Source organism: Apium graveolens, chromosome 10 (genome assembly GCF_009905375.1).
Source record: "Apium graveolens cultivar Ventura chromosome 10, ASM990537v1, whole genome shotgun sequence".
Taxonomy (NCBI): Eukaryota; Viridiplantae; Streptophyta; class Magnoliopsida; order Apiales; family Apiaceae; genus Apium; species Apium graveolens.
Window position 1 is genome coordinate 237,944,818 of NC_133656.1, and position 27,471 is coordinate 237,972,288.

The 27,471-nt window shown below is 33.7% G+C and overlaps 1 protein-coding gene across 1 annotated transcript; it reads left to right on the top strand.

The window, feature by feature from the left end:
• The first annotated feature begins 4,626 nt into the window (after positions 1-4,626).
• Positions 4,627-17,119, top strand: LOC141690032 (uncharacterized). Its single transcript, XM_074494607.1, has 12 exons — positions 4,627-4,754; positions 5,979-7,337; positions 8,699-8,706; positions 9,662-9,837; positions 11,093-11,153; positions 11,241-11,339; positions 11,947-12,041; positions 12,129-12,242; positions 13,663-13,730; positions 14,015-14,125; positions 14,896-15,133; positions 16,737-17,119. The coding sequence occupies exons 2-12, from the start codon at positions 6,034-6,036 to the stop codon at positions 16,845-16,847; spliced, it is 2,385 nt and encodes a 794-aa protein (XP_074350708.1). The 5' UTR covers positions 4,627-4,754; positions 5,979-6,033; the 3' UTR covers positions 16,848-17,119.
• The last annotated feature ends 10,352 nt before the right edge of the window (positions 17,120-27,471 follow it).

The following is a 27,471-nucleotide window of genomic DNA, read 5'->3' on the forward strand; positions in this document are numbered from 1 at the left end:
GTTTTAATTATTAGTGAGAATAATAAAGGGTTAATAATAATAATATTTTATGGGAATATTTTCAGCTGAAAATTTTGCCTATAAATATACTATTATAGACCTTATTTTTGACTCAACCAAAAAGATTTACAAAACCCTAATTCTCTCCATCTCCTCCTTCTTCATTATATCGTTTTTTTGGTGGATACCGGTGAAGTGCTTCACACTTGAGGCGCAACTGCTAAGGATCTCCGTTCATCATTTTTGGATCGCCATTAAAGACCTCCATTTTTTCATTAACGTAAAGCTTCTTAAGGTAAACATACCGAACTACGAATTAAATATTATTTTTTGCATTGATCCTGCGGAGGGTTTCGTTTTTTTTTAAGGTTTAAATTTTCGTTTTCGCTGCGTTTATGTGCTAAAAACCCTTCAATTCTTCGATTTCATCCAACTTGTCAGACATACTTCTTCAATTTCAATCTTCTTCAATTTCAATCAATGACTAGAAAATCAAGGTCTCTAGATGCTCCTTCACCAAAAGTTTATTATTCTGGATCAAGATCTCTGCATGTTCCTTCATCAAAAGCTTGTTATACATCTAAATCAAGGTCTCTGCATGCTCCTTCATCAAAAGCTTGTTATGGATCAAAACCGAGTACAAGGATTATAAATCCTAGCTCTCCCCCTCAATGTCTTCCATTCTCGGACTTGAACAAGATTATAAAGCCTGCCTATGCTTCTGTTCTTAAAACTGTTAAGATAATGTACAAGGATTTAAGAGCACATCTTGCTCAATTTAATCGGTGGGTAGAAAATCTGGATTCCAACGAATCTGATCATTGTAAAAAGGCTCGTTTTCTATCATCCAAGTCTAGCTATAGCTACGACGTGCATGATCATGGAAGAAAAACTCGTGATAGATCATCGAGGCTTAACTTCAACTACGATGTGCATGATCAACGAAACAAGGATGGTGACAAATCAAAGCCTCGTTTCAGCAATGCGGGTGATAAATCAAAGCCTAGTTTACACTTTCGATGTTATCCATTCTCGCCTACGCATATAAACAAGTTTTATTGTTGTGAAGATGGTAACAAAATTATAATGCCTAAACCTGCTCTTGACGCAGTCATATCCATGAGAAAATTTGAATACCCCAATGCTTTTAAGATCATAAACCCCTTGGTGCGTAAATATTCACATTGTGGAATTCTAGAGTATATTGAAGAGGAAGGTAATGTGTATCTTTCTAAGTGGATGATGAATAGTTTATTGTTACAAAAAGGCCAGATTGCTAACTTTGAGTGCGCTACTCTTCCGAGAGGTACACTGTTGAAAATACAACCACATAGTACTAAATTTATCATGAATCTTTCGAATCAGAGAGAAGCCATGGAAAAAATCTTGAAAGACTTTGCATGTGTTACTACTGGAGATACTATTAGGGTAAATCATGAAAATCAGAATTATTGTCTCAATATTGTTGAGGCGAGGCCAAATAAGGTTGTGTCTTTAATTGAGATTGATTGTGAACTAGAGTTTACAAAGCCACTGGACCATGAAGAGCCAGAGGGTGAACAAGTTGAAGATGTGACCAGCAGCGAGAAGTTGATTGTTTCTTTTAGAAAATATTCTAAGAGGCATGTTCGTGGATTCGATGGTAACTGCTCAGGCAACAACAGAGGAAATCGAAGATATCAAGGAAAAGGCACGAGACAACATTGAAGAGACAAAAAGAAGTACACATTATTATCTTGCTGATATTGCTATTTAACTGAATCATATAGTATTATTTTTTTGGAATTTTAATTTATTTCAGATTTTCAATGCATTGTGTTTCTTATTATATTGGGAAAGAAGCTTTTTACTCTATATATTCTGAATCATGCCAAAAATAATGTTGCATGCTTATCTCCATTCTCATACTTGACCTCTAAACAAGACATATTGATTCGTTTGATTCGTTTTGGATAATGTTATTTGACCTTGATGTAAATTTCTTTAGTTCAAACAAATAAATATCTCAGGTAGAGATCAAATTGAAGTTATCCAATATCGTTTTGTGTTTGATTCTCGTGTTCCTCGATAATTTTTAGATAATGAAGACTACTACTAAAATTAATTTAAATACTAGTAAATTCAGCTTGGAACAGAACATGCTCAACCATACCAGCCAGTAGAAGCTGCAGACTAAGAAATCCCATCTCTGCATATTCTTAAAATCAGGGCCGGCCCCGAGATTAGGGGTCCTAACTTTATGGGGGCTAATACACATATGCCATTCAAGTTATTTAAAGTAGTTGAAAATTGTGGGGCCTTTAGTGTAAGGTGCCCTAGGAGCCAAGTCTTGCTCGCTTATAGTCAGGACCACCCTGCTTAAAATCACTCTACAGCGGGGGCGAGAATAAATACAATAAATACTCCACCTTTGACATGTAAAAATGCTTGATATTTTTAAACTTTAAGTACCAACATAAATCAAATCAGAACATGAGCATATACACCAGGTTCAAATCGAATAAACTGGCAAAAACTACAAATTTTATTATTTGGTACGGTCCAAGAATTTTATTTCTGGTTCAAGAATTACTATCCATGAAAATTGGAAATCAGACCAGGGTTTTTGGAACTCTTTAGCAGGAAATAACATTGACTATCAGCTGGAAAAGCTTTATGCTTGTCAAGAAAAAGTAGGAAAATTTGGACTAAAACTAGTAAAAAATGATTAAAGATACAAGAAACATAATTTTTTTTATGTATTTTTTAAAAATAGCAATTTACTGTTCACTATTACATTGATACACGGGGGAAGGTGTGCCAAAGAATTGAAATTGCTTATGGTGCCTCCTGTTTAGTCTTAATTTGTGTAATTTGACTTATATTTTTAAGATACTTCTATGTTTTCAATTACATATTTATTTTGATTTTTTTAGAGTCAAATTGACAATTTTTTTGACTCAATATCAAAAAAAATCCATTAATAATTTCTAAAATCTGAAAATGACTTTTTAAAATAGAATAAACGAACTTTTCAATGATATATTTTTATTAATTTTTCAAATTATATGATTTTTGTAAATTTTAGTCAAAATTTGGTTAAGTTTATCGGTCAAAATTCATTATGAACATGTATTTAGGGACGGGGAGTAATTTATTTTGATATATTATCTATACTCTATTAATTTAAAAGTACTTTATTTATTTTATGTACAGTAAGTTTTAGTACAGTAAGTTAAGTATTATTACTAATATTAATATATTTTTTAAACTGAAAAAGACTTGAAAAACAACTTTTTTTATTTAAAGTATGCCGAGAGCATATAAATTCAGCTGATATTTTAATCTTTGAATTGGGTCATAAAAGAAAGAAAAATCATATTATATTTTCATATTGGACTAGGAATGTATTTTAATAGAGGGTCATAAAAGAAAAAAAGGCCCATGAGGTATATTTAGTTAAAGAGAAATGCTAGTTTGGCCAATTTTTTGACCAATTTTTTTTTAAATGTTGATCTGTCGCATATTAGATAATAACTTTCCTAAAAATATTAGCTTGTATAAAAATGTGGTTATAAATCAAAACCCGCCGCGTGTTAACCACGTCATTTAATAATAATTCTGGCAAAGATATTTGGAAAAATTAGCACTACTCTAAGTAGGGATGGACATTATCTACGACCCTCCCGACTTTGACCGGATCCCCGCACCAAACGGGAAGAGGATTCGGGAATTTTCACAGGGAGTAGGGACAATTTCAAAAACAAAAAAAATCGTCTTCGGCCGATTCCTACTCCCGGCCCGAGTTGTCCCCGACCCTGCTCTTTAATATATATATATATATATATATATGTAAGTTATTTTAAAAAATATGCTAGTGCGAGAGATCAAACACATATCATTCTTTTTATAAAAGACTAATGAACCACCCTAACTAGACAATATTAATATTCATTTTACAACTTCTGTTAAACACATGTACCATCCAGATGTAGATTTGAAAATAATTTCTTCTAATAACATCTTTTTATTTAAAATCTACTAAAATAATGGTTAGTTGATTACTTGCTTAGTATATACATTTGATTTTGATTAATACAAAGATTATATAGATTTCAAAGTCATTATATGTTTTCTTTTCATTGGATAGTCTCAAACATACTTTACTTTTTTACAAGTCACTAGACAAATCACAATATATTATTTTAATCATATTTTATTTCTTATTTATTTTTAAAATTTTCTAAATCATCCTTAAAAATCATTACACAATTTTTTTTAGAACTTCTTACATAATTTTTTTTACTATGTCTAAACAATATATTTTTTTACATATTATATGTTTTTCACTAAACAATTTATCTAAAGACATCTTAAATCGTGTAATTAGAGAGAAACCACATTTAAAGAGAACAAAACCCCTCACCATTACTAAGTATTAATAGTAGCATTTTTTTTATTAAACTAATAGTAACATGAAAACAAACTTTATCTACCCAAAAACTTTGGGCCATGAAAGAAAAAGAAAATAAAGCCCATAATACCTGGGCTAGAATGTATTTTGATTTCGGGCATAAAAAAAAGCCCATAAGGGTATTAGGGTAAATTCAGTCATTAATAAAAATTGTGCACATCCTCGCCATTACACAACATAGATACAACACAACACAGCATATAGCTTGTGTACAAGCTAACCTTAAACCTATAGATACAACATATATACACACACATTCTCATTCATTCATCTTGTCTTTGTATCACAGCGAGAGTAGAAAGTAAGTGTACTCAATTAATTTAATTAATCGAATTGTTGTTAATCTTGAATAAGCAATTAGCTCATTTTTTGTATTGTTTTATTTATATTAATGTTGGTGCTTTCATGTGTTTACTTGCAACGATTTTTGTGCATATTAGATATGTGATTCTGATGTGTTTTCTGTTGAATTTGATTTGATATGTCTGTTCATTTTGTTTGGTTTTATGAGCTTTGCAATTCAAAGGCTTGTGTAGTTGTGTGTGTGAGAGAGATAGAGAGAAAGAGAGAGAGAGAGAGAAAGAGGGAGAGGGAGAGGGAGGGAGGGGGAGGGAGGGGGAGAGAGAGAGAGGGAGAGAGAGAGAGAGAAAGAGGGAGAGGGAGAGAGAGAGAGAGGGAGAGAGGGAGAGGGAGGGAGGGGGAGAGAGAGAGAGAGAGAGTGGGAGAGAGAGAGGGGGAGAGAGAGAGAGAGTGGGAGAGAGAGCACTAACTGAGAGAGGTGTGGGGAGAGATTTCATGTGTGCTAATAAATCTAGTTGTTTGGGATATTATGCAACAAATTTGTAGCTGTGGGGGCTTGTGATGATTTTTAAAATCTTGAACTTGTGTTTGAGTATCTGGGATTATTTCTGTGTTAGTATGGTAACCTTAATTGTTGTTATGTTGGAGTTAGGTTTTTCAAAAATGAGATTTTAATATACGGAAATGAGATAAGTGTGTTTGCATTGAAATTGAAGAAGAGCTGGTCAAGATTTGTTATTTATTTTACTTCAAAATACCTATATGTGCTAGCTTTTAAGCTGGTTTTTGTGAAACTGATTAATTTTGTATGTGAAACTTGAGTGGCACGCATGTTATTTTACCCTTTCTGTACTTGGATACGTCCTTGTGTGTTGTGCCCTTTAATAATATGAAATAGTTGCTTATTCTCACTCTATTTATTTGATAAGAGGAGTCGCATTTGTAACTAGGGTTCTGTACTTCTGTTCCACCATCGCACTTAAATACATCTTAATGTATAATGAAAAAAGTTTTGAGCTTGGTATTTTTAATTTCAATTGTCAAGCCATCAATTATAACCGAAAGGCGAAACCTTGTATATTTGAGGATATGACTTGTCCTCTCGTAATCATTAATATGTATAAATTGGAACTGGTCTCTTGTGGAATGTAGATGATTATATCTGTCCCGATGACGGTCATAACATGAAGTACTGATTTTGTCTTGTGTATGCTCATTTGTGCAGGCTGTTCGTAGTGAAAGTACCAACTGCTCTATACTTTTCAAAATATATCATTGCAATGAGTGGTACTCCTAATAAACGGTTGCATGAGGATGTCGGAGGTCATTCGGCCAACTTGAAGCACTCGCATGAGTCGAAACACTCGCAGGAAGGATCTGCTTCTCATCCAAGTGTGGGCTCCAAGCTCACTTCATCAATCATAAATGAGTACCGTGCTTCGTATGATACGGGGAATGATGGTCGGTCACCAAAGATTCAACGAACCGAATCCCGTGATGCAGATCGGTCATCTTTATTGCCTACATATCGAATCTCAGCATCCTCGCATGATGCACATCCTGTCACTTCTGAAAATAAATTTGAGATAAGAGAATCCAAAGATAGTAGTAGGGATGCGAAGAACGACATTCGGGGAATGTATCCAAATGCAAAAGTCGATAAAGATGCCAGATTCGAAAGCAAAGGAAATGAAAATAAAGAAACTAAACATGAGATAGCACATTATCCAGAACATAAAAGTGAGATGAAAACTGATAAGGAAGTTTACTCTAGAGATAATAATCAACCTGGCTGGAAAGAATCTAAAGAACAATACAGGGGGAAAAGGAACTCTGATAACACTGGTGGAAACGTAGATGCATGGCATGCATCTCGACCTAGTGCTCATGGGCCAGTAGACATCGGAAAGGAGGTCTTGACTACAGATGAGAGGAAGTCTCACGTGGCTGTTGGAGAGAACAAGTTTGATAAAGCATATGATAAATTCAAGGATAAAGATAGGAAAAGGAAGGAAGGAAAGCACCGAGACTTGGGAGAGAGGGATAAGGAAGGAAGCAATCGCCGTACCACTGATGAGGGCAAAGAATCAACGCGTGATGAGAAAGAATCTGAAAAGTGTGATAGGGAGAGGAAGGATCTTTCAAAAGAAAAGGAAAAATCGAAGGAAAGAGATGCTAAAAGAGATACGTTGATTGTAGCTGACAAAGAGGTTCCACAAAAGGAATTAATGGATGTCTCTGGTAAAGCTACGGATCAGGATACTTCAGCAGTAGAGCCTAAGAAACAGAAAGAACATCATAATTGGAAACAGACTCAGAGCTTGAAAATTATGGATAAGGAAGCTAAAGGCGGGAAAAAGGAAAAAGATTCTGATATTGAAGGAGACAAAAATGAAAAGAGTAGTAGTTGCTATAATAAAGAATCAGATGATGGATGTGTCGAAGTAGAAGGAGGTACCGGAAAAGAAAGAGATGCTTTAAGCTATGGAGTTCAGCAGCGTAAGAGGATGTTACGCCCCAAGGGAAGTCCGCAAATGGGAGATCGTGATCCGCAGTCCAAGTCCTGTGCTCAGGAAAATGAAGGGTACTTTATCTTTTTATCTTAAAATCTAATTTCTATTTGGCTAATGCATGATAGACATTTCACTACATTCTTTATATGTCAAACAACAATGTCATTCGCCAAATATATTGATGCTGGAAGGATTCATGTTTTTTGATAGAAATGTGAATTAGCATGCATGTCTTTTAGTTTATGATGCCTTCCAGACATGTTTAAGAATTTAGTATATTATTAGCATCGATCGCAAATTAATTTCCTTTTCTTGAAACATTGTTCGGAGGTCCCATTTTCCGTTTGTATATGAAGTAATTTTATTCTCGTGTTCACTATAAATATCGGGAGTTTGGATGCTTCAAATATATGGCTCTGTACTTCAATGGAGCATTAAGTGGCTTTCATGTGAAAAATACTTAGACACCAAGTTAAGGCTTCTAATATTCAGTAATCTTTTAAGATAAGTTTCATTTCACTTTTTTTTTTGACACTTTGTTGTCGTCATTTAATTTCTTCTAATGCTTTTGTAATTGGTGGTTCTTATTTTGTTCAAGTTTGTGAGTTCGGTAATACTGTTTTGGTTGTGAACATTCCATGGCTTCCATCGGTTTCTTAATGAAGTTCTCTAGAGTAGTTGGTTGTTGAAAGTTAGTATGTCTATTATAATATTCTCCAATCTCCATGTTATACACCTGTTGGGTTCTTTAATTTTTTTTTATCCAAGTTCGTAAGAAGGAAACTGTGTTTCCAGTGTCAAAATTAAAACATATAGGCCAATGCAGACATTTGGAATAATATTGGTTCACACTCAAGCATGAAAATATGGGTGCTGTGCTAAGCAGTGTATTGGAGTCTTCTTTAACTGATGGACATTTATATGCCGACAATCTTTGACCAATTGTTTAAAGTAATGATTTTCCCCCTTATTTTCCTTTTATATTGAATTCCCATTTAAAAGGATCCCTGGCGCACATTTTTTATATTTTCTTTGTAACAGAATTTAATTCCTTTATTTCTCCCCTTGTCCTTTAATTTTACCAGAGAAGTTAATTAGTGTGAAATCAGATGGATTTATGTATTAGTTAGGTGTGTAATTGTCTTCCTTTCAGTACTATGTTTAATCGTCTAAGAATCATTTGTTATAATTCAATGATGCTTGGCTTCTAATGTCACAAAATAGCTATTTTTTTCTTTTAAAACCACCCGAGGTTAGTAATAGATAGGTGTTACATCTTTCCAAATTTTACATCCATCGGGATCCGAGATTGGTTGGATGGTTTCCTATTCTTATTCAGCTTGTAAATCTATTATGCTCTGTAAGATTTAATTACCTTTATGCAGTGCCTCAAGATATTATAATAATATTTCTTAAATTTCTTCCTTTTCAGGTCTCAAGGTGAGCTGTGAAATGTCATTTACCAAGTGCGACTTGCTCGCAATTACGGATTACGACAATGTTTTGTGAATATACAACCAAGTGAAGAAATGTGTAGTCTGTGTGAATCTTCAATCTGTATATCTATGGTCGACAAAATCAGGAAATATTTTAATAATTAAGTATGCTCTAAATGTAATACGGAGAACTAATTTGTACGTACAGAATCTAGATCTAGGCGAAGTTATAGGTTTATGTAATTAATCTAAATGTCAGTGTCCTAGGTCGTCTCCCACTGACCACCCGAAGTAATACATGCACAAATGTCAGGACTACAGAAAATAGTACTTTACCACCTAGATAATGTTCTTTGTGCGAGAAGTAAATGAAGGTCAATGCATAAAAACCTTTTATTTTCTTAAAGAAAAATCAGTACTTTGTTCTCTTTTTGAAAACTAGGGTTTTACCTTAGTCGCAAGACCAAATTGTACCAACAGTAATGGGGACAGGAAAAGGAAAACACTAGTACACAAGAGTTTCCTCAGTTTCATTTGTAAATCAACATAATTTCTTTTTGTAGATTGACATGATCTTTTATCGGTGAGCTCTTTCTGGTGGTCAAATCATTTTGGAAGTGTTTATATTAAAATGTAATTATATTTAATAACTCACCTGTCGATAAACATTTAAAAAGAGTGTATAAGTTGTTTGACCTGTAAGACCTGAATTCAAAGGAATGTTTACATGAAATTACTAACTGAAAAGCTAAGTATAATTATTTTTTATCAATGTACTGATGATTAGTCATGGACCATTGGAACCTCTCACTAAATTCTCATTTTCTCATTTGCCCCTGTTCATCTTCCTATGAATTATATTGTATAATATATGATTGTTTCTTTGATGATAACTGAGGGACGCACTTTTAAATTGATCCAGGTTTAATGATTTTCTGAGTTTTGGGTTACTGTTTCAGGAAAACCTGAAGTTTCAGCCGTTACTTACAAAGTGGGTGAATGTATGCAAGATTTGATAAAATTGTGGAAGGAATTTGAATCCTCTCAGGCTGATAAACCTTCTGCAAGCTTTCAGAAGGGTCCTACTCTTGAAATCCGGATTCCAGCTGAGCATGTTATTGCTACAAATCGCCAGGTAAAGTGTAATGTTTTAGGATGCTTTGTTATGGTTCCATTGTTAGTAATATATATTTTTAGTTATTCTTGATGAAACATGTTACATCTGCCCATGAAGAATTTGTTGGTTCTCCGTGCTTTACGGAAATGACTCCTTAGAATGGATCTAAGATGTCTACTTGATTATAAGATTACGCTATAGAATTTCATTGAGTCAATCATTTCAAGTTAAAAAGTCATTCTTGTTTTCCAAGTTGTACATAAGATATGCAGAAGAAAAGCAGGACTGTAAGGATATAAGGTTGAAGAAGTTTGCTTAGCTCTTGTGATTTTATGATTTCATAAATGCAGCTCAAATTTTTTATTTATCATACCTTTGATAAATGGAAGGATTTACGAGAGAAGAAAAGTGCTTTAAGTGCCGGTTTTTTTCTTTTGTGTAGTTGATGTCAATGTTTAAAAGAATTTAGGATATCTTGTTTACTAGCACGTAATTATAAAATTATGCAAAGAATGTACATAAAATATATGTTTGTTGCATTTTGCTTCTATTGTTCTTTATCATTCTTATTTTGGGTTTCTCTCGCGATTCTCATCCTTCCTGATGATTTAAGACTATTTTACTCGATTGTTTTGGCTCCTTTTTGGTGCTGATTGTGCTTATTAATTTCGGAGTTTCATACTTATGAAAGTAGCCAAAGTTAGTTTGGAGTAAGAATGTGTTGGTTCCTTGGTAGAAATGATGGGTTTTCTTAAATGCCATTCTAATTATTATCACATGAAGCTCCTTTTTTATAATCTTTTTTAATCTTGTCTTATTGTTTTTTCAATAATAATTCAAATAAAAAGTTACTGTAATTACTTCAAACACAAAAATTATAAATTTGAAGTATTCTTAATTTAGTTATCAGTCTTTTCACCATTGCAAAATGTTTTAATATCAAAACCATTGTATATTTGGTGCACTTGGGATGTTAGAGATGTGAAGGGTGAACAACATGAAATTTTAGCTCATTATACAAAGACAGCTGGTTTTGAACATAAGGATAGTTTAGTTGGTATACACACACAGTTACAATAGAAGGATGCTGTGGCTAAATCCCAAATGCAATGAAACAGTAAATAAGCACTGTTAGCTCCTTTGTCTCTGTCATCCTAACTCTTCTCTATCAGGTCTCATGGGCGCCACCAGTCCACCACCCTTGTTTTCTCTTTCTTTTGGTTCATCATATCATGCAGTATATCAGAAGTTCTGAGTATTTTTATCACTGCAGGTTAGAGGGGGGCAACTATGGGGGACTGACATATACACTGATGATTCTGATCTTGTTGCTGGTATGTATCGACAACAAAGTATGTTTGTATAGACTGTAATGTTATAAATAATCATGGCATTTATAATGGTTGCTTTTCTTTTTTCAGTCCTTATGCATACAGGTTACTGTCGCCCAACTGCTTCTCCTCCACACCCTGCTATTCAGGAGTTAAGAGCTGTGATTCGAGTCTTACCTCCACAAGATTGTAAGCCTATTAGCAATGATTTTCTTAGAATGGTCTCAGTGTGCTAGTATTTTCATGTTGTACAATAAACTTGTTTAAAAAATCAAATGGGGAATCTTTTGCTTTAGTTTAGTAGTGTATATGGCTTAATATAAACTCTATTAGGGTTGTAATAGGTTGTATTATGTTTACATGGACATACTTCTAATACTCACAATTTCAGCCCCGATTTTCGTCAAATATCTTATCAAATACAACCAGTTTCTTAGCATTTGCCAGTAATGTAGCTGTTTGTAATTTCCGCTTTTAACTTTGAACAAATAAGTTGCTTTACAATAATTGCACCACAAATCTAAATATATAATATTGCACGGCCTATGTACAAGGTTAAACAAATGCCTAGGGACCGTGCATACAATGGTTACAAAGGCTAGGGAATCAATGGGGTTGGGGTAGCAATTTCAAAGCACTGATATAAACCTTCTTTTTTTTTGCACACAGCCCATATTCAAGTATACGTCTCCATGCACCAATTCCTATCAATAGTTTTTTGTTAATTGACTCTTCAGACATTGTTTGGGCGGGTTCCTTATCTTATTTTGAACACATATTTTGGAAATTGTTCTAGGCTACTTTTCTACACTGAGGAACAATGTACGTTCCCGTGCTTGGGGAGCTGCCATTGGTTGTAGTTACCGTGTGGAGAGTTGTTACATTGTTAAGGTAAGAACACTTGTAATCAAGTTAGTCTCAGTCTGTTGCTCAAGATAGATACTAAGATGCTTTGCTTTTGTCCGCTTCCCAACTCAGAAAGGAGGCGGAACCATCGATCTTGAGCCTTGCCTTACTCATACCTCAACAATTGAGCCGACCCTCGCGCCGGTGGTTGTGGAGAGAACAATGACTACAAGAGCTGCAGCTTCGGTAATACTAATGGACATTTATCTTATTATTATGTCTTAGTGTCCTACTTTCACATAGTTTTCCATTAACAACATTGTTGTTGGTTCTGTAGACCCTATGTTTTTTTCTTATTCAATTTTTTTGGTTGAGTTAATAGACTTGAATCGTATAATCTTTTATGGTAATTGGATATTTGCAGATTTTTTCTTATGAGATATTTGTCTATGATACAGTATTTTTTTTATCTGCAATTTGTGATTGTTAAGATACTCTTGGGGTATACTGGTGTTTGACTATATTAGATGTCCCATCTGAAAGTATTGATAAGTATCAGTTCACTCTATATATTAACTGTTATAAGTATTTAGATGTACTGTAAAGAACTAATTAGGGAGAATACAGAAATCCGTGAAAGCAACTAAACAAGCCGAACCACCTAGATTAAACCGGATAAATTTGTTGATCAGTTCGCTCTAATTTTGGTGTCACGTAATGGAAACCCGATCAAGTTATTTGGTTTTTATATTCATTTACTAATATGCAGTACAAGACTAGTCGCTTCGGCTATGTAGCATGGGCTTGGGTTTTGTTTCCAGCCGGACATGTGTTTTATGCAATTTTTTGAAAGTTTTCTAAAATATGTAATTCAGTTACCACCATTACTTCTACGAGTTCTGTGTTGAGGAGTCGTGGTGGTTAAACCTTTTGTAGGCAGTTGTTTTTAGAATGGTTATTCCGCTCCCTGTTTACTATAATAAGAGATAAAGCGCCATAGTGCACATTCTTTATATGATTATATTGTGGGTACATTTGCATGTTTAGTAACTGCTGGTTATCTTCTAGATTTCATAGAAACTTTGAGGCGAAGATACAACTATCACCGAATCTATCACCTACCAAATGAAGTTTTGTCCAATTGGTTGATGAAAGATAAACAACAGAATGCCATACTATTACAAAAATCCACATATTTAGATGAACATATATTAATGCCTATATTATGAGTTTTCTGCAGTCAATTGAAAGTAATGTTTTATTTCTATAGGAAATTGGATATTCAGTTGTGAGTCATGTCTGTTCAGAGCTATCTAATTAGTCCTTTGTGTTAGAATAACATGGCTCAGTCTGCTGTTAGTCATGGTGTCTCTCTTTGAAAAGCTTTAAGGATTAAATTGATAATGCCTTATTCCTTTGTAATGCGAACACATAATTTTTACAAGGGTATGCCCACAGAGGCTTCTGTTGATCCACACTTTAACTCAAAGAGGGGTCTTTTTTCCAAAATGTGGCTTCCCAATTGAGAGAGTTGGTCATATAACCATCATGTTCATTTTCTATATTTTAATACTGTGATCTTCAACCAGGACAGGTGGTATATGTTTGATTTACAATGCACGGTGTTGTGTAGTAATTCTCCTTTAATTTGCTTTTGTTGCTACAGAATGCATTACGGCAGCAAAGATTTGTGCGGGAAGTTACTATACAGTACAACCTTTGTAATGAGCCTTGGTATGATTTGGGCCTTTTATTGATTATAAGTAACATTTTCTGTTTAAGTTTGGTGCTTTCTGAACACAAGTACTACCTTTCCTTTTATCAGACCAGTTGTATTCTGTTCAGAATCATATATTATATACAATACGACTGACATCAAGTTGATATAACTTCTAACCGGATTTTCATTGATAATTTTTAAAAGTTTATTCCCCAATACGTAGTTCACAGAATTTTGCCTTTATGATGTGGTTGTTCCTCTGTTTCTATATATTCATTATCTTTGTTTTACCTTTCAGGACTAAATACAGTATCAGCGCTGTTGCTGATAAGGGTATGAAAAAGCCCCTTTATACTTCTGCCCGCTTGAAAAAGGGAGAAGTTTTGTACTTGGAAAGTCATTCTCACAGGTAATTTTCTTTGGATTTGACTAGAGTGTTTGCATGTGTAATATTATATATCTTTTCTATTAATACCTTAGAACCTGATTGATGCAACAAAAGCCTTAACTGTCATTTTTTTTAATTCAAGGCAGTATGAGTGCCTACAATTATAAAGGTATCATGATTGTAAGCGTTAAACAGGTTGTTTGTATGAACTCTAAAGAACAGGATCCAGTTCCTTAATAATATTAAACTCCAATTGCGAATGATTTGTTATTAATCAAAATGCAAATTATGATTATGGTAGAAATATAGTATATTTGTTATTGTTGAACGCAGTTAAATAGCAAACCAGAAGTCTAAAACCATTCTTTTTTCTTTTGTTTGAAAATTAGACATATATATAAAGTTATGTAAAATGGGAACTGTTATGGGGTCTTGTAAACCACTTGATCCTGCAGGTTTGTTAGAAAATCAGGAAAGGGTATACTTAGAAATGAAATGAGTTGTAGATGAGAAGGCGATTTTATATGATAGATACCACGGATAAGCATGAATTCTTTCTTCTAACCCCTTACCCTTTACCATTTTAGCTATTCTTATTAATTTTGTTACAAACAATTTAGCTCTCTGAGAGTTTTTCTATTTGATACTTGATATGCACTAAACTGTAGAATTCTTCCTATATCTGCTTCTCGACTATGGAGCATCTAGGAACTTGAGAATTTTATTACAATATATGACTCTGCAGTTAATAAATATTGTGTGGCCTTTGTGAAATAATACGGTGCATGCAGATATGAGCTCTGCTTTAGTGGAGAGAAGATGGTTAAGACAGCCACAATTGCTCTTGCAAATCCAACTGAGACTGAGAGATCACAAAATCACTATTCTAATGGCACAAATGTTGAAAAGGGTTCAACCGACTGTGATACTGGTAGAGTTGATGTCTTCCGATGGTCACGTTGTAAGAAGCCCCTTCCCCAACAGTTGATGCTTTCTATGGGAATTCCGCTGCCCCTTGAAAACGTGGAGGTATGTAGCTCCAAACATAACCCTATTAATTAGTTGAAGGCAATTGACCTCTAATTCAACTGTTATATAAATTTATGTGAAGGCTAAAGTAAGATACTCCCTCCATCCCTTTTTGATTTTCACGTTTGCAGAACACATATTAAGAAACATTTAATTCTTTATTTATTTTCCATGTTTGCCCTTAGCTTTTGCATTTAATTATAGAGTGATAGTGTCTACATTAATTATAGAGTCAACCATTGGAATTAGAAAGATAGGGTTATAGATGGAAAAATCTCTATAAAAATGCATTGGAATGGGAAATGTGACAACTATTTAGGGACAATTCTTTTTACAAATATGACAACTAAAAATGGACGGAGGGAATATTAATCAATATTGTCAATATATTATCGAGTGATAGGACAATCTGTATGTGTAGGAATATAATATCTCAAATGATTTTAACGATAAAAGCATCATACCATTGGTAAAATTTCATATATGTATTTAAAGAGAGAATTGCATTTTGCACCCCTTATATTTGGCCAAAACTCAATTTTGTATACCTATTTTCATAAATTGCAGTTTGCATCTTCCTACTTTGAAATCCGCTTCAACATGCACCCTTTTTGCCTAATTTTTTAGCCCAAATTGCTGTCTCCGACAATATATCTCATCTTTTTTCTTCAATAATAGATTATATATGTTGTTGAAGACAATAATTTGGGCAAAAAAAATGACAAAATTTGGCAACAAGGGTGCAACTTGAAGCGGATTTCAAAGTAGGGGATGCAAACTGCAATTTATGAAAATAGGTATACAAAATTGATTTTTGGCCAAATATAAGGGTGCAAAATGCAATTCTCTCGTATTTAAATGAAATCTTCTTAAGCAGAATTCCACTTTAAGCTATACAAAATCTCCAGGAAAAAGGACAACATTACTACTAGTAAATATCTATTTCCAACTGATTCAATATGAAATTGCCAGATTTCCCTTCAGCACCAAAATGCTGCTGGGATCCCGAGTCCGACACTATTTTTTAATGTCTTAATTGTTTATTAGCCTATAATGCATATGTATTTTATTTGTTTTGAATGTGGGTATATGTGTCTGGATAAATTTATATGACACTAGTTTAGATATTTATGATCACATTCATTTAGAAATGTTTGGAGTAAGGTCAATTGCTTGCAGGTTTAATCCAATTATATTGTTTTCTGAGGGTTAAGCCCATATAAGTGATGTCATTCGACATGTTTAATAGCTTGTAGGCTTAATTATTTCATATTTTTAAATTTTTTCACCTCTTATGTCTTGCAATTTAGCCATATTCCTCTTTTCTGCAGTTGGGTATATGCCCTTCGGTAGGTGTATTATTTGCAGTTGAATTGCCTATACTTTATCTATTATTGTTGTTTTTTTCCAAATGCCTGTGCCTGATTTACCTACAACAGAATTGCTCTAACCTGGATATACTATACTATATTATAATAAGCTTTCCAAAAGATCTTATAGAAGAACCATGTGTACCGCTGAATATGGGAATCATGGAACTTGTTATTGTAGAAGACCTTTCTTTCTCATGTTCTTGATACATTGATATAAATTCCCATGACAGGTGTTGGAGGATAATCTTGATTGGGAAGACATCGAGTGGTCACAAACAGGAGTTTGGATAGCCGGAAAAGAATACCATCTTGCTCGCGTGCACTTTCTTTCTCCCAACTAGTGAGGCTTCATCATCCGAAATATTTCACAAAATGACTCGAAGTGTATTCTCAATGCAAAGAAGTGTTTATGTACTTAAATATATATTTCTCAATCATGAATATTGTGTTAAAACAACACAATCATGCATAAGTTCAAGATGGTTGCGACCTTGTATAATTTACTATTGTGTTAAACTGTTTTGCTCGTCCAAGGACTGGGATGTTACATGAAGTTATCGAAACTGGCATATCAGCGCAAAAATTGGCATTCAACGACTTATAGTTATTTGTATGTCTTGATTGTGTACTTTGACCTTGTATACGTTCACTATTTGTACGCATTTCGAAGTTTCTATAAAGCCTAGTTTTATAATATATTTTTTTATTTTTTTTCTTTTGAATAAAAGTTTAAGTATTAAACTTTTATTCAGGGAAAAAAATTAAAAAAATATTGTGGAGTTATGTTTTAAATGAGCATTGAAAAGCGTGCCTAAAAATAACGTATTGAATTTAATGGGATAGTCGAGTCGAAATCATCAAACTATTGGTCCATTTTTTTCTCAACAAAGAGTAAATTGAAAGCTTTTATTTTACTTGGCAATTTCGATCATAATAACACCATCTGGCGGCAACAGCTGCAAGAAATCTCATCTTGTTAAACATTAAAATAGCACTTCCTCTGTACTACTAAACTATAGTATTAGCACGGTTGGATAGCTCAAGTGGTTAAGAGTTTATCCTCTGTCGTCCAGGTACTCTGGGTTCGATCCTCGCTGACCCCGAGATTTATGAGAACGGATACTCATTTGTAAGGTTATAAGCCATATTTGTCAAAAAAAAACTATAGTATTAAAATTTTATATAATATTAATAATTATATCTACATACTACTCGGATTTTAATTAGATATAATTCTCCTACCGGGCTTCGTAATAAATGATTATTTTATTTAAAGTAAAACAAAAACAAAAATAAAACCTCTAAAATTTAATGAAAAAATTCTTTTTATAATCATATAATATGAAGTGATTACAATATTCTTCTACTATTCAAAGACCCGAATGTGGTACAATATTTTATTACAATTTTAGATAGAATTATAGTGTCTTAATATAATCGCAGATAGAATACAAGTAAACGGTCAACCCAATTATAAATATAAAATGATTACACTATTCTAACTGTAATTATAGATAAAATATGATTAGATATTCAACTATATATAGCTATATAACTTATATAGCTAAAAAAATAATTCAATTCAAAATTCCGATATTTTTCAATAGAAAAATGGCCATTAATCGCACAATTTTGGAGTAAATGGTTCAAAATATCACAATTTAATAAAATGGCCCTTAATATCACGGAAAAAAGCAAAGAAAACATGCGTCGATCATTTTTTAAAAAGCAGGTGCTTTTCTCGCTGGGCCTTCAATATGGGCTTTTGATTTTTTGGTGCAACACAATTTTAGTATGCGTGTAACCTATTTAAACGCATCTAAAAGCCTCGTTTATGCAGTTAACGCAACATTAATATGTGTCTTTAATTTATTTTTTTTATTTTTAAAATTTTTACATAAAAAATAATATTAAAATTTACAAAAAACGCAAAGCATAAATGCGTTTTCTGAAAACGTATTTTTTAAATGGGTTATTGAGTGATAAAAAGGGCCATATTACGTTACTTGTGAGATTTTGGGTCTTTTCCCCCCAAATTGTGATAATAAGGGCCATTACCATTTTCAATATATATCTGCATATATATTTTTTGCAATAATATTATAATAAATTATTAAACATAAAAATAAAATTGCAACAATATCAAAATTTTAAAATAACAGTGTTAGAGCATCTCCAAATATGCATATAGAACCCTTAACTAAAAAACATTAATACATACTATAAATAAAAAATATAGATATTATGTACAAAAATCTATCTCCAATGGTACATTCCCATTGTCTATAAATATAGCCAACCTCTTGATGTTGGCTCACTACAAGAAAAAAGTCCATAGACATCGTTTTTTGACCGATGTCTATGCTATTTCACAACCGATGTTGATGTCGGTGATGTCTATTTTAGACATCGGTGGATAACCGATGTCTATACTCGATTAGACATCGATTTTAGTTAAAAAAACAGATGTCTATGTGTTGATTATTTACATAAAATGCTATAAATAAATTATTTAATAACTAAATTACACCTAATTAAACATGTTAAACACATCATGAGCTATGTTTTTTGTCACAAAAACATCGATTTTAGTGAAAAATACTGATATCTATGTGATGATATTTTTAAAAAATGCTATAACAAAATTATTTAATAACTAAATTACACCTATTAAAACATATTAAACATATATTGAGCTATGTTTTTTGTCACAAAAACATCGATAATTTTGACAGGGGTGATGTAAAATGGCGTATTAAACATCTGTTTCTTTAATGAAAGGTGATGTCTAATTAAGCGTATAGACATCAGTTTTTTCTAGAATGAAGTGATGTATATGTAACATTTAGACTTGAACATGTTAATCTTTCACATCAGTTATTTGTCTTAAACTGATGTACATTGCGTTTTTTGACATCAATTTTGTTTGGTTAAAAGTGATGTTTATAACATCACTTGACATCAGTTTTATCTTAAACAAAGTGATTTCTATGTTTCATTTAGACTTGAACCTGGATTCCTTTGACATTAGTTTTTTACCTTAAAGTGATGTACATTATCTTTTTTGACATCAGCTTTTCTTAATTGAAAGTGATGTGTAAAAAATTTATAGACCAAATTGTGTAAAGTTTTACATCACTAATTTTCTAAAAAAGCGATGTACTCGTTACTAATAGACATTTGTTATAAATAAAACCGATGTCCTTTACTACATAACCAAAACTAAAACATTGGAATAACAAGCATCCATACAAATCCAACCAGTCAATCATTCATACATTTAACCATTCAATCATCCGAAAACCACCAATACCAACCCCATCATCTGCATCAATCATCCAAAAATCACCAACACCAACCCCATCATCTGCATCAATCATTCAAAAACTACAGAATCTACATTACCAAATGTACAACCCCCAGCATTTGCAAACCTATACACCAACCCCAGCATTCATACACTTACATTCTTACTACACATAACCGTCTAAATTACCAAATGTACGACTACGCAAAAGAAAAGACCTTGAGTACAAGAATTGATCAGATATGCTCTTGGATGAACTGCAGAGCCTCAATGCGGACTTCATCTAGCTGTTCAATGCTGTAACACGATCGAGTCTTGGCCAACCACTACAAATTCCAAACAAACAAAATTCAGTACATGAATGAAAAGTAACCATATCGAAAAGTAACCATATCTCAGTATATAGCAAACTGGAAGCGTCAAAGTAATACCTTTTTAGCAAAATTCAACTTGTCATCATCGATAATTTCTTTCATGTATCGCATTATTATATACGCACATTCAATCCCACCGGGTTGTTTGGGAGATCCCTATTTTATTAATTAAAAGACAAATCAGGCATGTCAAATAAATCATATATATATTAAGCACAAATATTAGGTACTCGATCTATTGTACTTACACTAAGAAACATTGCCTTGGCCATCTTGTTGCCCCTGCCGGTTTCAGAGTTGTAACTTTTCAAAGCCCTGCATAAAAAACATAAAATCTCATACAATGTACAGAAATGAACATGCAATTATACCAAACTGTTACGTTAAAAAAAATTTACCTTGATAACGCCTTTTCTAGTTCTGAAAATTGTGTCGGGTGAGGTAGTGGATTCAGAATATATATTTCCCCTTCCCAGATAACGACCAAAATCCAATGCATACTATTTTCACAAAAAAAGCAAAGACAGATAGGACACATCACATAGAAGTTTGTACTGTACTATCCATGTTTTTAATTATCAGTATTACAATAAGTACTTACTTCTGATTATGCGGAAGAAAGAATAGGCGATCCGGGTTACCCTCTCTCAACCGGTTTAAAATGTATGCTTTAAAAGCAGCATTCACGTGATATGTGGATCCGGGGTCAATAAAAGCAAATGTCTCCGCCAGTTCTGGTATTTCACTAATCTCAGAATGCAAGTGCCTATCGAAAGAGTGCTGATATTAAAATGCAAGTTCTGGAAAATTACAAACATTAAAAAGAAATGATCATTAAAAAGAAAAAAAGGTAACTTACGCCATGTAACTTGCAACTACTGCTTGACCCAACATTTCAAACTCCAATAATGACACAACATTCTCAAGCAACAAATAAATTGTTTTTTCATGTCCAAACACATTCGGCTCACAACGAACCTGGATACTGACCCCGGTAGTTTTCATCCAAGTTGTTGCATGTTTATACAACAACTTAAAGCCCTTTGGCACTTTCGCACCTGGCTTTGCTTGAAAAAATTGTGCCTTCAAATCCTGCAACCCGTCATTCTTTTTTATTTTTTCAACACTTATTCGGGGCCTTTCTTTTTTCTGCACCTGATGATAATATAAACCAAAATAAAATGTAGATACCACTTAATTTTTAATATCTTGAAATGAACAATTTAATTTCAAAATTCAGACAATATTATACATATATATATTATTCATCATACCGCAACATTTGTGTAGCTAATTAATTCCTCAGGCCATGCCAAAAAAGATCCTAGAGCATTGCGGACAGTCATCATATCATCACCACGTGTCTCAGCTGAAAGCAAGGCATCTGGTTTTATGAGGCCATCAATGGAGACACATTGATGTCCAATTGGTATATCAACTCCATGTACCAAACCAGTTAAATTATCCTCACGAGGATATACGATACCAAATGCAACCTTATTCTCTAGTCTCTCGACAGATAGCTCACAAGATCGTTGGGCCTATAATATTTAAATAAATAAAATTAAAAAATTAAGGTAACAATGATTTACCTTAGTAAGATAAATGACAAGGTTGTTCACAAAATTAAAATAACTTACGTGACTTCCAGGAGGTGAAGGCCTAGTTGGGCCATCTGTAAAAACACAGTCATCATCTTCATATACCAACACAACTCCTCTTGCAGGTGGTGGATTTGACTTCATTTCTTTATCCTTTTCCGGATCGAAACTTGCCTTTTCAGACGACATTGGAGAGTGAAAAGTACCTCCACTTTCGATCACTAACTTCAAGCGATCAATCTCTGCCTCGAGAGCTTGCGTTTTTTTTCCAAGCAGTTCATCCCTTTGTCGATCACGGGCCATTAACTCTGCCTTTGTGATTCGAAGCTTTGGCTCTCTCGGAAAATTAAAGTATTATTTTGGAGTGATGTACCCTCCAACAGCCCGAACCCTCCCAGAATGCTCACAACTCTCCAAAGCCGTTGTCAGAACATCATCAGCACCAGAAAACTGAATCTCACCCTTCTTTTTTTTTCCAACAATGCGTTCTGTTAACAAGAAAATAAATTAAAAGAAAATAAATTAACCAAAATGGAGTTAACTAAAATGGAGTTAACTAGTTTTCAATAAAAGATAAATTATAATTATTTCGCATAATTGTAATCAGTATGATTAAAGACCAATTAACTATACCTATTTAAATTACACAAGCTTACTAAATCAAACATGAAAAAAACAATACAAAACATTGACAGAGGTCCTATTTATACTGATTCGCCTACTTTACTAATTTATGTCGTCCTAATTTTACAGATTCGCCTATTTTAATGTAATTTAACCAAAATTAAAACTTACAATTTTATCGCATACAACAGCCAAATATTCATCGACCTCTTCGACCTCTTGTCCGTTTTTCCGCTTACGAGCCTTTTGCCAAAAAATCGCTCTATCCGGTTCTTCTCCCGGATTCAACCTTCATTTTTTTATCTGTTACAAATAAAATTAAATACAGTAATACAAATAACTCCAGGGCTAAAAAATGTAGGACTCTAATTTATTATGGACTGACCTATTATAAATTAAATACAGTTATACAATTAAATGAACTTTTCTTACCTCATATTCTTTTAAACCGATATAGCCCTTTCTTGACAACCGGTGATGATATTTTCTCTTAGACACTCTTTCACTTTGTGTTTCATGAATTTCCTAAAAACATGTCACAAGATTACAAAAATTATAACAGACGATGCAAAAAAATCACCAAAATCATATATTACAAAATTAAAACGTACCTTCCACTTAGAATCAGTCCTCTGTCTCACAAACCTTTTCCAGGTTGCCTTACTAACATAACCATAGCATCTTGGCGGCTTACTCAGCTTCTTCTTTTCTCCAATAAATGGTAGCACATACTTTCTCGTCAAATCAGTCTTAAACTGTCGCCATTTAGAGCCTGCTGACTTTAGGACCATGTTTTCAATTTCTGGTTTAACTTTGAAGGTAGCCTGAAAAACACAAGTTCACAAAATCATAACAGGAAAAACTTATATTCAAGATCTACATTTGATAATAATTTTTTACAATTGATCAAGTACCTGAAGATCTAACCAAAGCTTTGATTTTAATTCAGGGTCTACATTTGGCCACGTAGGAATGTCGATTGGAATCGTAGTCCTGGCCAACATACCAATGTAAGACTGCAAACGGGCTCTAGTTTCCCCATTAGGAATTCCCCATTCATTGGCAGTGACTTTAACTTTCTTCCCGCGAGCTTTCTTGACAATCATTTTGTACATTGCGCACACGCCTCGCTTACCCCCAGACTTCCTTGTAGCAGTATTAGTTGTAGTATTTATCTGTTCTGAGTTAGTCGGTTGAGATTCCGATGCATGCCCTTCATTGTTTTCATCATTGTTCGGAACATCCTCCAGCCGCTTGGGGCTTCCACCACTAAGATTATGTGATGCAGTCTTTTCTGATTGCTTTCGCATTTGCTTTTTTGGTGCCATTCTTTCCTCTTCCTCTAATCTGAAAAATTAACTAATATTTAACAGATTAGAACAACTACACAGTTCATGGTATAATGTCTAACAAATATGTTGAAAATTAAACAAAAATCTCATTTAATTGTAAAGAAAAATTACAGATAGACTTCTATAACTACATTGAAAAATTACAAGAAAATAGAGATCACAAGAAACATTACAAATAACAAGAAAAATTACAAATAACAAGAAAAATTATAAATAAGGAGAATATATACTTTTTATGTATAATTTTTATGTTTTACTTACATAACATATGGTTCCACTTTCGAATTATTACGAAGAACTGAAAGATGAGCCTCATCTCGTTCTTTTTCCGCAACTGACTTCATAGTCACACCACCGATTGGACCATAAATTTTTTCTTCATCTTTCGGAAGACCGGCTGTTCTACTACTCCCGCTATAGAACTCACTGCAAAATTTTATTGACTCTTCTTTGAGGTAACCTTCAGCTATAGAACCTTCTGGATAGAATCGGTTTCTTACATAACTCTTCAATATTTTATTGAAGCGTTTAAATGGAAGCATCCATCTATAAAAAACCGGTCCACATAATCGCAGTTCCCTTACTAGGTGGACCATAAGATGTATCACAACATCAAAAAATGACAGAGGGAATATCTTCTCTAACTCACACAGGGTCAATATCACATCTGCTTGTGTTAGGAATATATGTGCATTAGTTTGATGATATGTTTAACAAAACACTTAAGTAGAAATCTAGTGTTTGTAGCCTCAACGGATAAGACCACTTTGGCTATCCGTTGATGGTGTAGCTTTACTTAGAAATAAGTCTAGTGTTGTAGCACATTTCAGTCTCTGAATTTGAGATATAATTCTTAAATGTTGAGGGAAATTATAAGTCATGTTGACTACTAAAGGATATGCAGATAGGAAGGCCAATTTTAAATATTTCATGCCTTATAATTTTGTATAAATGAAATGGTGTCAACGGATAACTTAAAGACCTTCAACGGATGAGAAACAAAGCTTCAACGGATGTCTCTAAAGCTTCAACGGATAACATCCTTCAACGGATGAGTGCATCAACGGATAGAGCTTCAACTGCTAACACATCAACGGATAAAGCCATCAACAGATGAAGGCTTCAACGGATGTTCTGTTAAATAGCAGTTGACAAGTGGTAGTTGTACCTACAAACAGAGGCACATGGGTTGACAGGGACAACTGAGATGTGGTAGCCTATTTCAGGAACATCAGAAAAAGCAGCCGTTCTACTCTAGCATAAAGAGGCAATAGTCAACAATGCACTGGAGTAAAATGGAGAAGAAACAAGTGGAGAACTTATTTTATTATTGTACTTTTTATCTTTGTCTTCACTTATAAACTTGGTGTTATATAAACCAAGTAGCAGCTAGTAATTAAGATAGAATTTTTCCAGAGCTGTTTAGAAAAATCTTGAGAAAAATTATCTAGTTTGTACTAGGATGCAGCTGTGATCAACTTCTTGAATCACAGATTTTCTGAAATACCATCTCTGGTGGAACAACAAATCCACTAGAAAAGTTTTTAAGGTCTGTTGTGTTCTGTACTTTAGTGCTTGAATATATATCTGTCTGTATTAGCTTAAAGCAATTCACACACTTGTTTATCTTAAACACACAGCCTTTGAAACTGCTCAAAACTTGAAAAAGTTTTGAGATTTACATTCAACCCCCCTTCTGTAAATCTCATTGTTAGTTCACTAGGAATAACAATTGGTATCAGAGCAGGCTCTTGACATACAAAGAGTTTAAAGTTCTTGGAAACTAACAAAGATGAGTAAGAAGGATATTGGAGTAAAAATCCCAGTTCTTGACAAAGACAGTTATCACCATTGGAAGGTGAAAATGCACCTTCATCTACTCTCCCAAGATGAAGGTTATGTAAACTGCATTGAGAATGGTCCTCACATTCCCCACAAAGTAGCCACAGTTGCTACAGCCACAATTGTTGTTGGTCAATCCATTCCAAAACCTAGAGCAGAATGGACAATGGAAGACACAGAAGAAGTCCACAAGGATAAGAAGGCTATGAACATTTTGTTTAATGGTCTTGACAAGGATATGTTTGATAATGTGATAAATTGTACAACTGCCAAAGAGGTTTGGGACACAGTTCAGCTACTGTGTGAAGGTACAGAACAAGTAAAAGAAAACAAAATGCAGCTTCTCATTCAACAGTATGAGTATTTTCATTTTGAAGAAAATGAATCTTTAAATGACACATTCAATAGATTCCAAAAGCTGTTGAATGGACTGAAGCTGTATGGTAGAGTGTACCAGGTGAAGGATTCAAATCTTAAATTTTTAAGATCCTTGCCAAAGGAATGGAAACCCATGACTGTCTCCTTGAGAAACTCTCAAGATTATAAGGACTTCACTCTTGAAAGATTATATGGAATCTTGAAGACATATGAACTAGAGCTGGAACAGGATGAGGTATTGGAGAAGGGAAGAAAGAAAGGAGGTTCAGTTGCCTTGGTAGCTGAAAATAAGAAAGAATGCAGACAAGAAACTGTGAGATCAACATTAAACTCCAAAGATGGCACAAGCAAATCAGAATCAAGCAAGGGTAAGGAGCAAGTTGCTGAAAATGAAGACAACTCCAGTCAAGATGACTCTGATGGTATTGATGAGCATCTTGCATTTCTGTCCAGAAGATTTGCAAAGATGAAATTTAAGAAAAACACTAGAGCCACTAAACCTCATAAGAACATGGTGGACAAATCCAAGTTCAAGTGTTTCAATTGTGGTATAAGTGGACACTTTGCAAGTGAGTGCAGAAAGCCAACTTCTGAAAAGAAGAAATTTGACCAAGTAGATTACAAAAAGAAATATTTTGATCTGCTCAAGCAAAAGGAGAAGGCTTTCATTACTCAAGAAAAAGACTGGGCAGCTGATGGAGAAGAAGAGGATGAAGATGTGGAATATGTCAACTTGGCTCTCATGGCTGATTCTGAGGAAAATGAAGTTAGTTCATCAAGCAACCAGGTAATCACTACTGATTTAACACAGCTAACTAAAGAAGAGTGCAATGATGCTTTTAATGACATGTCTACTGAATTGTATCACTTGCGTGTGTCTCTTAAATCTCTTGCTAAAGAAAATAGTAGGATTAAAGAGAACAATTTGTTTTTAAGTAATAGAAATGTTGTGTTAGAAGATAAGTTGATTGACCTAGAGAAAACTAAGCTACATTGTATATCTGTTGAAAATGAACTAGCTAAATCTGTTAAGAAAGTAGAAATACTTTCTAATCAATTAGAAAGAGAGCAAGAGGTGATTAAAGCCTGGAAGACATCTAGGGATGTTAGTGCTCAAATTGTCAAGGTCCAAGGAATTGAATCATTTTGTGAGACTGCCTGGGATAAAAACAAAAAGAAAATGGAATTAATTGATGGGCTGTCAACGGATGTGGAATCAACGGATGATGAAAATTATCCGTTGAAGGAAGAAAAGGAGCATCCGTTGAAGGTTCCTCAATTAAAACAGGCAGATGTTTCTAAAAGTGAAAATCTAAAGAAACTCAACAAAAAGTTTGGTTCAACTTCCAAGAACTTTGTCAAAGAAGAAGCAAGCACATCCAAAGATTTCAGTAAGGTGAATGTAGGACACATGACCTTAGAACAGTTAAAGAATAGGCTCAAAGTGGTTGAGGATAAAAGGATACTAAAAGGAAATCTAATAGAAA

Excerpts from the sequence above, each read along its gene's own strand:
- LOC141690032 (XM_074494607.1), top strand. The coding sequence starts at position 6,034 with ATGAGTGGTACTCCTAATAAACGGTTGCATGAGGATGTCGGAGGTCAT. Across the intron at positions 9,838-11,092 it reads TTATTGCTACAAATCGCCAG|GTTAGAGGGGGGCAACTATG; the intron begins GTAAAGTGTAAT and ends TTATCACTGCAG. Across the intron at positions 12,042-12,128 it reads AGAGTTGTTACATTGTTAAG|AAAGGAGGCGGAACCATCGA; the intron begins GTAAGAACACTT and ends TTCCCAACTCAG.